This window comes from Gymnodraco acuticeps, unplaced genomic scaffold (genome assembly GCF_902827175.1).
Source record: "Gymnodraco acuticeps unplaced genomic scaffold, fGymAcu1.1, whole genome shotgun sequence".
In the NCBI taxonomy this organism is placed as follows: Eukaryota; Metazoa; Chordata; class Actinopteri; order Perciformes; family Bathydraconidae; genus Gymnodraco; species Gymnodraco acuticeps.
In genome coordinates this window covers 114,097-128,616 of record NW_022990511.1, presented here as the reverse complement: position 1 = coordinate 128,616, position 14,520 = coordinate 114,097, and the positions used below count along the sequence as shown (strand labels likewise).

At 39.9% G+C, this 14,520-nt stretch overlaps 1 protein-coding gene across 1 annotated transcript in view; it reads right to left on the bottom strand.

Annotated features, from left to right (window-relative positions):
• The window catches only part of LOC117553171 (voltage-dependent T-type calcium channel subunit alpha-1I-like), a gene marked incomplete at its 5' end in the record, with an annotated part of 169,791 nt that overhangs the window by 41,185 nt on the left and 114,086 nt on the right, over positions 1-14,520 (bottom strand). The window contains 6 exon segments of the mRNA XM_034226998.1: positions 2,929-3,084; positions 3,216-3,333; positions 5,270-5,455; positions 6,030-6,181; positions 11,013-11,401; positions 12,052-12,376. Of these exon segments, the coding sequence (XP_034082889.1) occupies positions 2,929-3,084; positions 3,216-3,333; positions 5,270-5,455; positions 6,030-6,181; positions 11,013-11,401; positions 12,052-12,376 (1,326 nt within the window).

The window sequence follows — 14,520 nt, the reverse complement described above, 5'->3', positions numbered from 1 at the left end:
ATCTGTATTTTTAAATATTTTTTTCCTTCTAATTCGTTATTCTTTTCAAAATAACACACTGTTATTTACTCACCAATAACACACAATTATCCTTGCTTTTATTTATTGGTTTAATTCCATAATCTCGGGCTTTTTTGGCGTCCGTCAGGAACTGATTTTCAAAATAAAAATAACCGGAAACAGACGTAGGCCTATAAGAGACATTTCGAGCATCATTGCGATTGTCAACGTTTCTGAGTTTAGGATGGCCGAAGACACTACACTACCCATAATCCCCAGCTATCGTTTAGGACTACAGTCCCCGTAAGGTTACGCATAGCGTCAAACAGCTGTGTGAAATGGAATGAAACCACACCAGACCAAAACTGGAATCGAACGCCCCCCCCAGAACTACACATGCTGGCTATTGTGTTTCGCAAAATGTTCTATGGGACGTCTCTACTGAACGTTTTCGTTTTTCCCACAATTAGAAGTTGCCAGTATTAAACACATTGATGTTATCAAATGTAAAACATATAATTAATAAATGGGTGAAAATCGCTTGTGTCCATAATGCGCAGCATTAATACCCACATGACAGCTCATTGTTACTTTGTAATTCTACTACAATTCAGAGGTTAACCTGGTATTTTTACTCCACTGCATTTATTTGAGTTACTTTGCAGATTCTGATTAATTATGTGAAATATAAACAACCCTTAAATCAGACTTTAGTTACACCTGAGTAAAATTCAGGTAAGGTGATTGTCAAGTGCCAACAATCAGGAGAGATATTTGATAGTTGGTGCTTGAGAAGACTAAACATGTATCTGCAATTGACATGAATGGAAACGAGTAATAACGTATATTCATTACTCGTTATTCTCTACTAATAGTTAATTAAAGACTGTATATTATGGCTATTTTGCACATCCCTTTCAAGTTTTTCAAAGGTTTATTGACATATCATATACACAACTACGGTGTAGTTATGCAATGAATGAAACACTTGGGTCACAGGTTCCTCAACAGTGCATTACAAGACATCTATCAATATGTGTGAACCTCCACCATTAAACTGTCATATTCTGCACATTTCTTATTCTATCTACATAAGAGTATAATTAATGTGTATAATATCAGTTAAAATAAGTGCTTCAACATAGTTAACATTGCAGGAAAGCAATATATTAGACGTTAAGTACTTTGTCAGGCTTAATATTTATCTGTAGATAGATACCCCCAACGTTTTTTTCTTATTTAAAAGAAGACCTTAATCTGTTATTTAATGTTTAAATAAAGGTTAATTCGTTTTTCTGTTTTGCACCTCCTCCTATTAATATCTTTGTACATTCTGCACTAAACTGTTTTATTGTAGAGATCACTTATAGTATCTTCTACTTTTCCCCCTATGAAAGTATGTACTCTTAATATTTTTTTAATCAAATAAAACACAATAATTCAATAACGTGCTTTAACCACTAGGAGGTGCACACAAGGTACACACAGCCATAATAACTTTGTATTATTAGTGTAGGACACTTGTGTTTTCGTACAACATCTGAAGATGTGTAGTTTTATGCATACTTTCACATAATTTTACAGCATATTGCTATACTATTTCAGACTCAGTATTTACATTCTTACATTCAAAGAAAATCAGTAATATCTTTAAAAACTACAGTCCTTTTATATCAGCTGTGCACCGTTATGGTGTAAATATAACCTATCTGTGAATTAGATCAAATGTAAAAGTCAGCCGAATTAGTGTTGATTCTGCAAGGAGACGTATTGTGTGAAGAGAAATTGAAGATGTTGTTTAGTTGTTGAATATATTTATGATCCACGTCAAGTATTCAGTTTCGGCGGCATTTTCTCAGTTTTTCCAAAGGTCTTCTCATCAGGGAACTAAAGAATAAAGAACTACGGCAGATCTGTAATATACAATGCAGCCGAACCGTGTATTACAATGCCGTTATGTGATGACTTTCAAAGAGAAAAGCAAGAGCGCTCGGAATTAAGTATTATTTTTGTTCTTTTAAAATGTTTTCCGGATTTCATATCATATAAACACCAAATCCCAGCATGCATTGCGGCTAAAACATCCAATAAGCAAGCTTAAAACCATAGCTGAGGATCTTGGGTAATCGCTCGAAATGCCTACGTCTGTTTCCGGTTATTTTTATTTTGAAATGCAGTTCCTGACGGACGCCAAAAAAGCCCGAGATTATGGAATTCAACCAATAAATAAAAGCAAGGATAATTGTGTGTTATTGGTGAATAAATAACAGTGTGTTATTTTGAAAAGAATAACAAATTAGAAGGAAAAAAAGATTTAAAAAATACAGATTTCAGTATCCTGAGGCTCTGAGCCCCATTTATTTTCCTCACAGACGGCAACAAAAGTCTGAAATTATACGATTTCAAATAAAAGCAATAACTGTGGCTTGATATTGAGTAAGAACATGTTTTTATGAACCACACAGCTTCCGGTCTTCCTCGACCCGACCGGAGAAAAAGACGTGCTGCAGGCAGTAGAAATACATTGCTTTTAAAATCGTGCTGTGCAACACGAAAAAAAGGGGCAGACTGGGTTGACATATGACATATTTGAACACATTCAGTAACGTCTTTTAGCAAAAGAACGAAAAAAATATAGGACATATTAGGCTCGCTTTCCCTGTATCACATTGTTTTTGTTAAAGGGTAAAAGGCTTTGTTACAGCATCACCGGGCGGCAAGACTATTGCAAAGCTGTTTTGCACTCGTTTCATTTAAACATTCAGCCTACATTGCAATGTTACAAAGCCGGTTAGAAAGCTAGCCACGTTTTCTTGTAATCACTGAAAACCAGCCTTCAAGCTAAGTTGGCTCAACTTGCATTTGTTTGAATAATGATTAATGTACCTTGACCCTTTTCAAATAACAAAAACAACAACAATGTCTCACCTCAGCCTGAAAACCCTCCACCAGGATGGCAACCAGTAAATTGAAGAGCACATAATTTCCAAAAGTCATCAGAGCTACGAAGTAGAGAGCAGCACAGGGCGAGGTGGATGCCATCCCATTGTAAAGCACCATGTTCCAGTCCTCCTGAGTCAGAATCTACAGGAAATAAACATCATTTATTACTATATACCCACACACAAAAGTGTATACGACCGCAGGTAAGCACATGTTCAACCAAATGTTATTAAGTTGCAGGACAACGTTTTTGTGTGAGAACCCATTGGTACCTGGAAGACAGTGACGATGGCCCAGAGCAGGGAGTCAAAGTTCTTCCTGTCAGGCACGGTGTCTCCTGCCTCCGTCTTCAGACTGAACTTACAGCCAAAGATATGCATCCCCAGGATACTGCAACACAACAAGGAATCAACCAATTAAAAGGAGTACAAGGGGACAGTATATACTTAAATGTAGGGGTCCTGTGTTTATGACACATGCAGACAATGTGAGGAATCACGCGTTACAGTTTGGTACATGTTACATTAAAAACAAAAACGTTGTCTCATACACATGCTTTTAAATGAAATGAACAGACATACTGTACGGGAACATATTGTAAACCTACTACAATCTTCTTTCTCGGTTGCATTCAAAGCTCTTTTCTTCAGTTCTCTCTCTGTTTTCCCCCCTGCTTATTTGTGTAGTTGCATCCATCTGTTTGCTTTCATCACAAGGTTGAGAAACTCAAACAATGCATTCTCTAATTCATCGCTGCTTTCTTTATGGGTTTATGCAAGGTCTTAAAGTGTAGCTGAGTGGTACTTTACATTAACTGCTCACTAAAAGCCAGAGTGGCTGGACCATATAGGCAAAATGCCACGTGCTCAGGTTAGCTGGCTAAAGAGCTCTGATGCCATCTGCCTTGGCACACTTATTCTGGACTGCTGTGAAGGAAGCAGGTTAGCACGTATTCACACACACATACTGTATGAGATCACACACAAATAGCACACACAAGCAGATTTAGGGTCATTATGCTGCAGTTTAATATTTATTATGTTAATATTAGTGAATTTACTGCAATTATGAAAATGATTAAAATAACAACAATTCTGTTAACACTATCTTCGTTATCAGTTAACATTGTGGATTGCGTGTGTGTGTGTGTGTGTGTGTGTGTGTGTGTGTGTGTGTGTGTGTGTGTGTGTGTGTGTGTGGCCTAGCATTACTATACTTGTGGGGACCTAAATCTGTTTACACAGTCACGTGTGGGGACTCGCCTCCCTTATGGGGACAAAATGGAGGTCCCATGAGGGGAATCATTAATTTTAGGGTGAAGACTTGGTTAGGTTTAGGGTTAGGGTAAGGTTAAGGGTTAGGCATGTGTTGGTTATGGTTAAGGTTAGGATAAGTCTCCAGGAAATGTGTGTGTGTGTGTGTGTGTGTGTGTGTGTGTGTGTGTGTGTGTGTGTGTGTGTGTGTGCGTGTGTGTGTGCGTGTGCGTGTGCGTGTGTGTGCGTGTGTGTGTGTGTGTGTGTGTGTGTACTGTTAAAAATAGGAGATATTAGAAGTGTTTAGGTATAGGATACTTTTTTGCATCTGCATCAAATTATTCAATGGTAGAAAGTAAAAACATGTATTTTTAATTGTGACATTTAATCATTTTGAACAACTTCCATTTAAGACTGAAAATTGATGTAATTTACCAAATTATTGTACAAAATAATTCTTGCTTATGATTACAGTCAAAACTAAAGATATTGACATCTATTTGAAATTAAACCACTTTATCAGTGAGCCGTTTGTAGTTATGGTTTACTGTCACCTTTGCTCACTGGCTTATGGCCTGTTAAAGAAAATGTAGTTAAAGTTGAATGTAGTCAAATACACTGGTGACAGACAGAAAAACAAGTTAAGGTACTCATAACTTTCAAGGCAAGTAATCCTGGAGACGGAGACAGGTCAAAGAGAAAAGCATTGACAGAGCTGAGATAAGGTTTGGTTAAAAAACGAGCTGGAACTCCAATAATTAGAAGTTAATCCTATTATTTTGCACAAACTGTGTTTAGGCCTATGGCTATGTCTGCCTGCACCACGATCAGATATCGTATTTTGTCTCAATATGCTGATACGCTTTCACAGATTTAATTTTTGTGGCAACAAAACAAGCTATGTTAAGCGGGCAAAGCAGTGCGCAGTGAACAAATACTCTCGATACAGTACATTATGTGTATATACATACACACACACACATCACTAATCTCTGTTCTCCTACTCCATTTCTCTTGTTTAACCTTTCCCGCCTTCTCTCACATTGAGAAAATGGTGTGTCCACCTCTGTTACCTGAAGATGAAGATGAAGAGCATAAGCAGCATACAGAAAGTGGCCACGTTGTCCATGGTCTTCATCAGCACCACCAGCTGCCGTCTGAGCGCCGGCATGAACCTCACCAGCTTAATGACCCTCAGCAGCCTGAAGGTCCTCAGCACTGACAGCCCGCCGTCTGCCTGGCCGATGATCTCACACACACTGCAGGCGACGCATTGGGGGGATGTGTGTAGGACAGAGAGGCAGATTGAGAAGATGTGATCAAAATGTCAAGATGTGTGGATACATTTTTATTATAATTGGGGAATGTGGAAATAAAAAGGAACTACAAATCAATAGAAATAGGGTAGACCAAAAGAGATAATACAACATAAAATCACAAAATACCAATAAAAGTGTATAATCCGTACTTGTGAGGAATACTCCTGCATTTTACATTTATTACCCCCATTCTGCTTCAACACTTCCTATATTAAACATTTGCCACAAAATGAGTAGTGTAGTTTAAAGAAAAGCGCCATGGGGAATGTATGCACTTTGTTTAAGGACATATCTGATTGGTTTTCTGGAGATTAAATGATGTCTCAAAGTTAATTAGATGTACAGCAGCTGGACAACCATTACATGTTTGGACCGAAGCTTTAATGAATTTACATTGAAGGGATTTGAAGCTGTTAATTCAAGGCTCTGGATTTTGTGATTATTCCACCTCAACTTCTTGACAGAGTGACAACCTAACTTGACAATCAGAAAATAAATGTTGTAGTGTGCAGACCTGATGATGACGATGATGCCATCAAATATGTTATAGGGGTTCCTCAGGTACTCAAAGAAGCCAAAAGCAGTCAGCTTCAGGATCATCTCCAGGGTGAACATGCTGGTGAACACAATGTTGCAGATCTCCAGGACATTGGTCAGCTCATCGGGCTGGGTGACAGAAACGGAAAGACAGAATTAAAAGAAGTAGGAAGGATGTAGATGCAGGTATAGGGAGAGTAGGGTAGAAGATAAGGTTTGAGTTGTAAGCATTCCAGGTAAAAAAAACAGAATTGATATCCACAATGAGGCAGGTACAGTCAAAGAGACAAATACATAGTTGATATTATTCCACTGCTTTGCATTCGTCCCAACAATAGATGCTGGAGCCACTGCGAAAACAATTGTTTACATGTCTGTTCTGTGTTGAAAAGGCTGTCACTCAAACTTTCAGTCCCTTGAAAAAGTTATTTATCCTACCTGGTAAATAAAATTAAGGCATAAAATGTATCTTAAGATAGGCATACAGGGAGGAAGATGGAGAGTGTAAAAATAGGGAAATAAATTACCCGGGGAAATACATTTAAATATTAAAGAAAAACACAGGAAGCGTCATATCGCTAACAGAATAAATCTGAGAAAGAGAAATTAGTCATTTAAACTAAGAATGTGTTCTACCTGGCAAATACGATTAAAGCATACAGCTGGTCTTATATAGGCAACGGACATATAGAAAGAGAAGAGAAAGAAAATAGGGAAATAAATAAAAATTGTACAGGGAAAAGAATCTGGGAAAGTGAGAATGTATATCATTGAACACTGGCAGAATACAGGTTCATGTTATCTGTAATTGGCAAAGTAACATGAAATGAACCACACACACAGAAATCACACACACATGCTCCAGTAAATCCTTTGGGTTTATTTTCTTTTGTATGAGTGTGTGTACACAAGCAGATTCGCTTTTTGAAAGTATACTTTGTGTGAGTGAACGTGTGGTATTCACGATATGGATCGGATGCTTTCTTTGATACCCCCAGTGAATTCCAGTTTGAAAGCCAGCGGAGAAATAGTCATCTAGCCCTGCCAAAGTTAGCAAACCATGTCAGAGCAAAACACTGCCAGCCATCCCCCTCCTCTAATCCGCTTTTTCTCCCAATCTATCTTCATCCCCCTAGTTCTCCATCCCCTTTTTCTCATTGTTTCTGAGTCTCATTATCAGACAGACCCATCTCTTCCCGATCAATGTCCTTCTGTCGATCAGGGGTGGGAGAAGGGTGGAAGGAGAATTCAGCTGAAGGAGCGGGAAAACGAGGAGCAAGCGGAGGCATTGTTTAGAAGAAGGTGACATGATGGAGGAGAGGACTGGAAGATACTCAATAAGAGGGGAGAAAGAGTAACAATGATAAACGGAACATTGAAGAAAAATGAATTAAACCCACAAAACCACCTCTCAGAAGCTCAGTTTTCACTACCGTGTTTTAGCCTGAAGAACATATACTGAGACATTTGAGCTCCGTAGTGAAGCTGGATCAATCTGTGGACTACAGAGCGGTTTAGACGATGACATTACTGGCACCTCTATACAAATGCAAAAGTCAAGACACACATTTTAAAAGAAATACTCAAACTACTATCTGTGTAGAGAATAGGCAATGTAGGGATAAATGCATTTCCTCCGCTCAGCAGTCAGCGTTAACCTTGACCTGTGTCGAGAACTCTCTCAGTAGTCGTAAGTACAAACACAAGATATGAGATGTAATGCTATTGACAGAACCATCACAGCCCTTGACACCACAGTTTAAATCAGACAAAACACCATAATTTCTCCCTCTGCTTGCTTTCTCCCCCCTGCTTCTCTTCTTCTTCACCTGTTATTTCACCCACAGTATTCCTCCTCATGTTCTTCTACCCGTGTTCTGTGTTATTTCACTAGCTGTCCATCTAATGAATATTTCATATAATATATTCTCGTAAAAATATCCTTTCCCTTTTTCTTTCTTGACATGTGTCCTCAGTCAGCATGTGAATGTTGCTTGAATATGAATGAATGAGCAAAAACCTCTACGACCGAATTTCAATGGGCCAATTTATTTTCCACACAGATGTCCAAGAACACACAAGAATGCAAATTGGAGGCTTGTCTTTAAATGTGCAAACGTAAAACCAGTGTTCATTTTGTAAATGAAAACATGACTAAACATCTTCGTCAACCAGGTTTTTTCCCATGACTGAGACTAAAAGGATGAATAAACGGCTTGGTCTTGAGTCATTGTGATTTATATGCAATCCTCTTTGTGGAAAATGCACATGTTGTTTTTTATTCCCCAAAAATAGTGCGGCAAACAACCTACTTCTATATCCAGTCTTTTTTCATTTCACACCAGCAATTACAGCAATATCTACGAACAGAATTATTTTAAAATGACCCCAGGGTGCGCTCTGAGCTCAGTAATACTGCTCTCATGAAATGAGTGTCACGATCCTAGTGTTATGTCACGATTTTAGTTTTGTCTGTCTTGTAATGGGTTTTATTTTGCAATTCTGTTCTCCCTGTCTCTTGTCTTCCTTCCTGTGTTTTCCTCCTGTGTCTGATTGTGTTCACCTGTTGCCCTTGTGTTTCTGCCTCCTCTGCCCAGCTGTGTCTTGTCCAGTGATTACCCCTCTTTGTATTTAGTCTTGTCTTCCCCTGTGCTCCAGGTCTGTTCGTCGTCTTTCCTGTCTCCCTCCATGTTGGTCACGGTCAGTTCTTGTGTTGTTGCTACCTGTTTGTGTTCATCAGCTTTTTTTAAATAAAGCTCGCTTTTTGTTCCTAGACCTTTTTACCTTTTTTTGTATTCTGCATTTGGGTCATACCTTTTTCCACGATTCCTAACAATGAGTTCCCAACTATCATTACCTTAGTAATACCTTCTTTGAGCTCTTTTTACAAACTGCCTTGAAGGAAAGATGTTGACCTTTTACATAATCCTTGACTCAGGTGTAATGGATATTGCTGTTATGGCCAATATGTGTCTCCTTTTTTATTTGACTAATGCCTTCATGTTGTTTTTTGTGTTATATGTGTATTAATGTGTGGAAGTTGTGTTCTGTTAAGGTTGACTAAAAATATTAAAAACATAACAAGGATATTTGAGATGAGATTAAGTGTTTAAAAATAAAGTGGAACATAATTAACTGTTGTCAGCTTTTCTGCGTTTGAGGGTGCGGACATTGAATACAGGGTAGGCTCTGATTCTATCTAACTTCCTAAAATATCCTTGTCAAATAAATGTTTTTTTTTTTACTTAAACTCAAAAATGCTCAGCTCTGTAAAAATCTGTTTGTCCTAAAAGCTAGGTAATGATGGATTATGTCTCGGCAAAGGCTTTACACCTACATTATGTTCCTCTAATAATGCACAGCAAGTCTTGATAATATATGAAACAAATACAAATTATATCTAAAACAAAAATGTTAAAGTTAATTTGAATATTAGAATGTATGCTTATGATGCTCTATTTTTTAATAGTTCAACCATTTCACTTACTGTCTACAACACCTGCAACATGCAACTTCATGTTATGGCTAAATTTGCAGTAATCCAAGATGAATATAAAAAACACCACCAGACAGTCTAACATTTTAAAGCAGAAACTTGAGAAGAACATTTCCCCGAGGTAGGGTGTGAAGCGGGAAAGGCAGCCATGTGGTTTTGCCGTTTTATTGGGAGAAGCACCTCAGCTTCGTGACTGTTTTCAAACACCAGGGGTGAGACATCTTACTGCAGAGCGAAATCACAGTAGTATCACTGCCTCTGTGTGAGCGTGTGGAAACTGTGGAGGGAGAAAGACTCAAGAGACGGACAGACAAAGCGTCTGAGAGTGTGTGCATGCAAATGTGTACCTATGTTGGTGCATACATGCCTGCTTTGAAAAGAACACAGGGAATTGAGCTGCAAACTGCTGTGTAACCGGCGTCTGCCTCGTTCTTCCCACATCACCTCCCAACAAACCCTCGTTTATTTTTAGAATCTTTGGAGATGAGAGAAAGCAACTACTCTGTACACTGTCAAAGAGTGCGTGGGTGGATAAGAGAGAGGAAGAGGGAAGTGGGGAGAAGGAGTGTGAGACTGAGGGAGGGAAAAGAGAGTCAGACAGTAGATCAGACACTTGGGGTAAGGAGGGAAGGACGGAAGGAAGCAGCAACAGGGAGGAACAAAAGAGCGAGTGGGGGAAGGAATGTGCAAAGGAAAGATGCACGGAGGGATTTATGTGGAAAATAAGGGGAGAGAACTGGAAGTAAAATTAGCAAGGGAGGGAGTTGAGAGAGACAGAGAAATTAAGGAAAAAAAGAAAAAGCTCTTATGTAACTATGCACACTGTGTGTGTGTGTGTGTGTGTGTGTGTGTGTGTGTGTGTGTGTGTGTGTGTGTGTGTGTGTGTGTGTGTGTGTGTGTGTGTGTGTGTGTGTGTGTGTGTGTGTGTGTGTGTGTGTGTGTGTGTGTGTGTGTGTGTGTGTGTGTTTGCGTGTGGTCGTGGTCTTGGCAGGCTTCCTCCACACTGCTCTCAGACACCTGCCTTGTCTGTCTCTGAGGAGCCTGGCCAATGTTAAAAGCCGGCTCGGATTTGTCTACCGCCAGGCTAAATGTTTACACCTCTGTCAGGAAACTGCATGGCAGTGATGCTCCACTCCCACGCTCATCCTCCTGAATGTCATCTGCTATTATGATCATTCTAGCAGCGATGCTTCATCAGCAGGGGTAGTGTTTAATCTGTGGTGAATTGTGGGCGTGAGGGGGTAATGCACTCTATTGACACTAGTGCATGAGTGTAAAGGATATGAGACAATGCATTTAATACAATGGCGGCAAGAAACCTTGTATTTATCAATATCCAAAACATTTACTCAATTTCTTGGGCATAAAATAAGGGTCTTATTTCACTTTGGTCTGTTATAATGACAAAGTATGACTGCATATACATGAGTATGGATGTTTGTGTGACAGCATTGACAATCTTACCTGGTTATGGTGCTCGATGCCCATACTGATGGTGTTGATCAGAATAGCGATCATAATGCCCCTGCTGAAGTACTTGCTCTCTACAATGCCCCAAAGTTTCCTCCTCATATCGTTCCAGGTTTCGATACAATGTCGAAAACACGTCCTCTTCTTCTTCCTCTCTCCATCTCCCCTCTCCTCTAGATGGTTCTCCTCCTTGCCCGTCTCTTTCACCGCATCCTCAGCTTCTTCCTCTCCTTTGCCGGAGTCTCCCTCCGCTCTCACCCCATCTTTCAGTGATAATACGCATATAGGACAGTCCTCAGGTTTCTGAGGGACAGACAGACTGATGGAGTTTTCAAGTGGCTGAGAGCCGTGGTCTGGCTTGCTCTGGTGTGGACAGTGGAATGCTAGAGGGATGGGAAGAAAAAGAATATGAGATTAATAGATGCATTTTATTCACGATTAAGCAATTATTTGTATAATGAACACAATACAAAAAGTATTTTCTCCTGTTGCAAAAGTTTCAAAAAAGGGAATTTGTAGTAAACATTGAATCAGTCCCTAAATCACATCCATTAAAATGCAGCCACATTTGTAGTCAACCCTAGTAAGGCTGCATCACATTTATTTAAATGTATATCCATCATCGTGTGATCATTTTAATACTTGAAGTAGAAAAGTGCACTCCGCACAGTGCAGTTCAACAGGCTGAGTGACACCTAACCTAGTCTATAGGCAAACATGTTGAGAAATCAGCAGTCAATCACAGTATAAAACTGTCATTTTCCTTTGTCTAATTGTGTTTCACCATAACCACAAGATGTCCTTGAGCAGACAGTCAAAAATGAGCAAAAATATCGGGCTGATCGCTACAATAGCATGCGGACAGGCAGTCAAGCATACAGATACACCCATAAACACAAAACTAACCAAACGCATGATATCATTATGTTTTTTTTCGAAAAACAAATACATATTTAACAGTTACACAATTACTGAAATAAAAAATATCAAATGTTGCATATTCCCAGGCCATCCCTGAGGCTCTCCAACTCACTTTTTGGGTGCCTGGAATGATGACGCTCTCCGTTCACATTTCCCCCCCCACGCCTGTTGCCCCTGCCACCAGCAGCCGGCGGGGTTTTGCCCCTCAGCGTGTAGTAGAGAGCTGCCGATCTCCTCTTAGCCTTGCGGAGGACGTGGCACACCAGCTGGAAGATCTCCTCGTAGCAATCTCCCGGCTCAGCCATGCTGGCGAGGGTGGAGGAGGACAGGCACTGCGCCCTCTGTTCCTGCATCAGCTGGTGCTCCCGCTGTTTGGTCTCCGAGAACTGGGTAGCGATGACCACCAGGCACAGGTTGATCATGAAGAATGACCCAATCTGGATGGATGTGGAGCAAGGAACAGAAAGTTAAACCATGTATGGAGGGGAAACATGTTGGATGAGTAAAGATAAACCACACATTAAGTGTGAAAGAGTAAGAGCAAACAAAGGAGAATTACTGCAGGGAACATGAGCTACTAGCACGAATAATAACGTGTTTAAAAAAAAAAAAAGAGTTAGTGCACACATCAAGATTTGAATAACTTATCCAATAGGCAACCCAAACTAAAAGTGCCATATTTTAAATAATCAGCCTACGGCTAAAGCAGATGTTGCTCATTTAAGAAACATGAAATATTTAAAGAATTTAGATTTTCCAATACTAAATACAGACTTGTTTTGACATAAAGCTCACACACTTGATGATTCTAATAATGTGTGCCAATCCCCCTGTAGAAATGTGAACACACATGCTAAAGGTCTCTGAAGGCTGGCTTGCCACCAAACAGAGGCTGATTGGAGCAGACAGACAGAGCCAACACATGCCCAAAGCACAGTTCAGCGTCTGGCTATCTTTCTCTTCCTTTTATTCTCAGACTCTTACTTCACTTAACTTTCCCACCCGCTCCTACTCCAATTTAATATCTGTCTTTCCTTTTTTTCTGGCCATGCTGCTTCTCAAAACATTTCTTTACCCATGAGTGCATCTCTATTTTTTTACTTATTTTCCACAAAAGAGCTTTTCATTACTCTTACAAGCGAATGTCGGAGGGATAGTTGCAGAGAGGAGATGGGGTGCATTGTGGTTTGTACGTGTTGGCTGACCCTTTTAGTGGCAGTAATAGGAATCACTGCAGGACTGCTGAAATGGCTTTTATTAGACTACTCTGAGCTGGTTACGGGACAATGATTAGATCAATATTGCCTAATGCTGTACAACTCAAGAATCAGACTGCGGGATGGATAGGGCAGCCTGTAGCAGAGTCTAGGTTTTTGTTCATTACAAATCTGAACATGTTCCGCTGTTTCTCCCTGGACAAAGCTCTCTCACATCGAGAACATCACAGACACTCTACAGCTACAAGGCCAAAAACACTTGGAGCAGGAATATTCAATAAAACATGAATAGATATACGTTTTAAACTTGATGACCCTGCAACTTTAGGCATCCATCCACAGTGATCAAAGATGTAACGAGAGAAGGTAGAAGCTGGAGGAATACAAAAAAAGGAGGAGACTCCAGAGATATTCACACAGAGAGAGAGGAAACGCAGCGGGGATGTAGAGAGGGAGGAGAGATGACCATCTGTGTCCTGTGGGTCAAAGCAGGTCTGCAGGTGTGTGGGCCTTTGATTTCCCTCCAGGGTTGCATCTCTGTGTGTGTGTGTGTGTGTGTGTGTGTGTGTGTGTGTGTTTTTGTGTGTGTGTGTGTGTGAGAGATTCTGATCTGATTCTGATCTTTGCGCATAATCAAGACAGGCAGTCTAATATCAGATATCACTGCATTATGCATGCATGCAAACACACAAATTCACATAGAAAACATTATGTGTGATCCACAGGCTTACTTAATTGCATGTGTCTACTGTATGTGCTTCCATGCACTAGCCTTCACAAACATGTATGCCCATATATTCTATTTCCTCTGAAATCGACATCTTCTATTAATTGCCCTCTTGGTAGCAAAATCTGTAAGTCACTTAAATCCATTTAGTCTCTCTTCAATGTGACACCATTAAGACTATTGGGTTGCACACTTGACAGTATATCAAGTATCAAACAGATAGATATGAGACTCTGTGGAGGTCAAACCAAGTGCTATTTCTAGGAACATACTCACTTACAGGATCAACTAACAAGCTTAAAAAGAGCACAGGGTACTGCAACTCCATAACAAAAGAACACTGTCAGAGAAACTAAATAAGAGCAAAATGAAAGATGAGACAGTCAAGGTGACCCTCACTGTGTGAACAACACCTTTGAGGCTCATGGAAATGTCTGCCCAAAAACTTCTTATACTGTCAGCAAAACACTTCCAAGGCTTCCCTCAGGACCTTTGACTACAAGCTGCCAAACAGAATGGAGGCTTGCAGAGATACTCAAAAGGGGCGGCACATTTTTGTCAATCAATAATGTACCACAAAGGGAGCATGGTGTTGGCCTGATGCTAAGTGTCGTGCAAGTTATTGAGCTTTGTATGT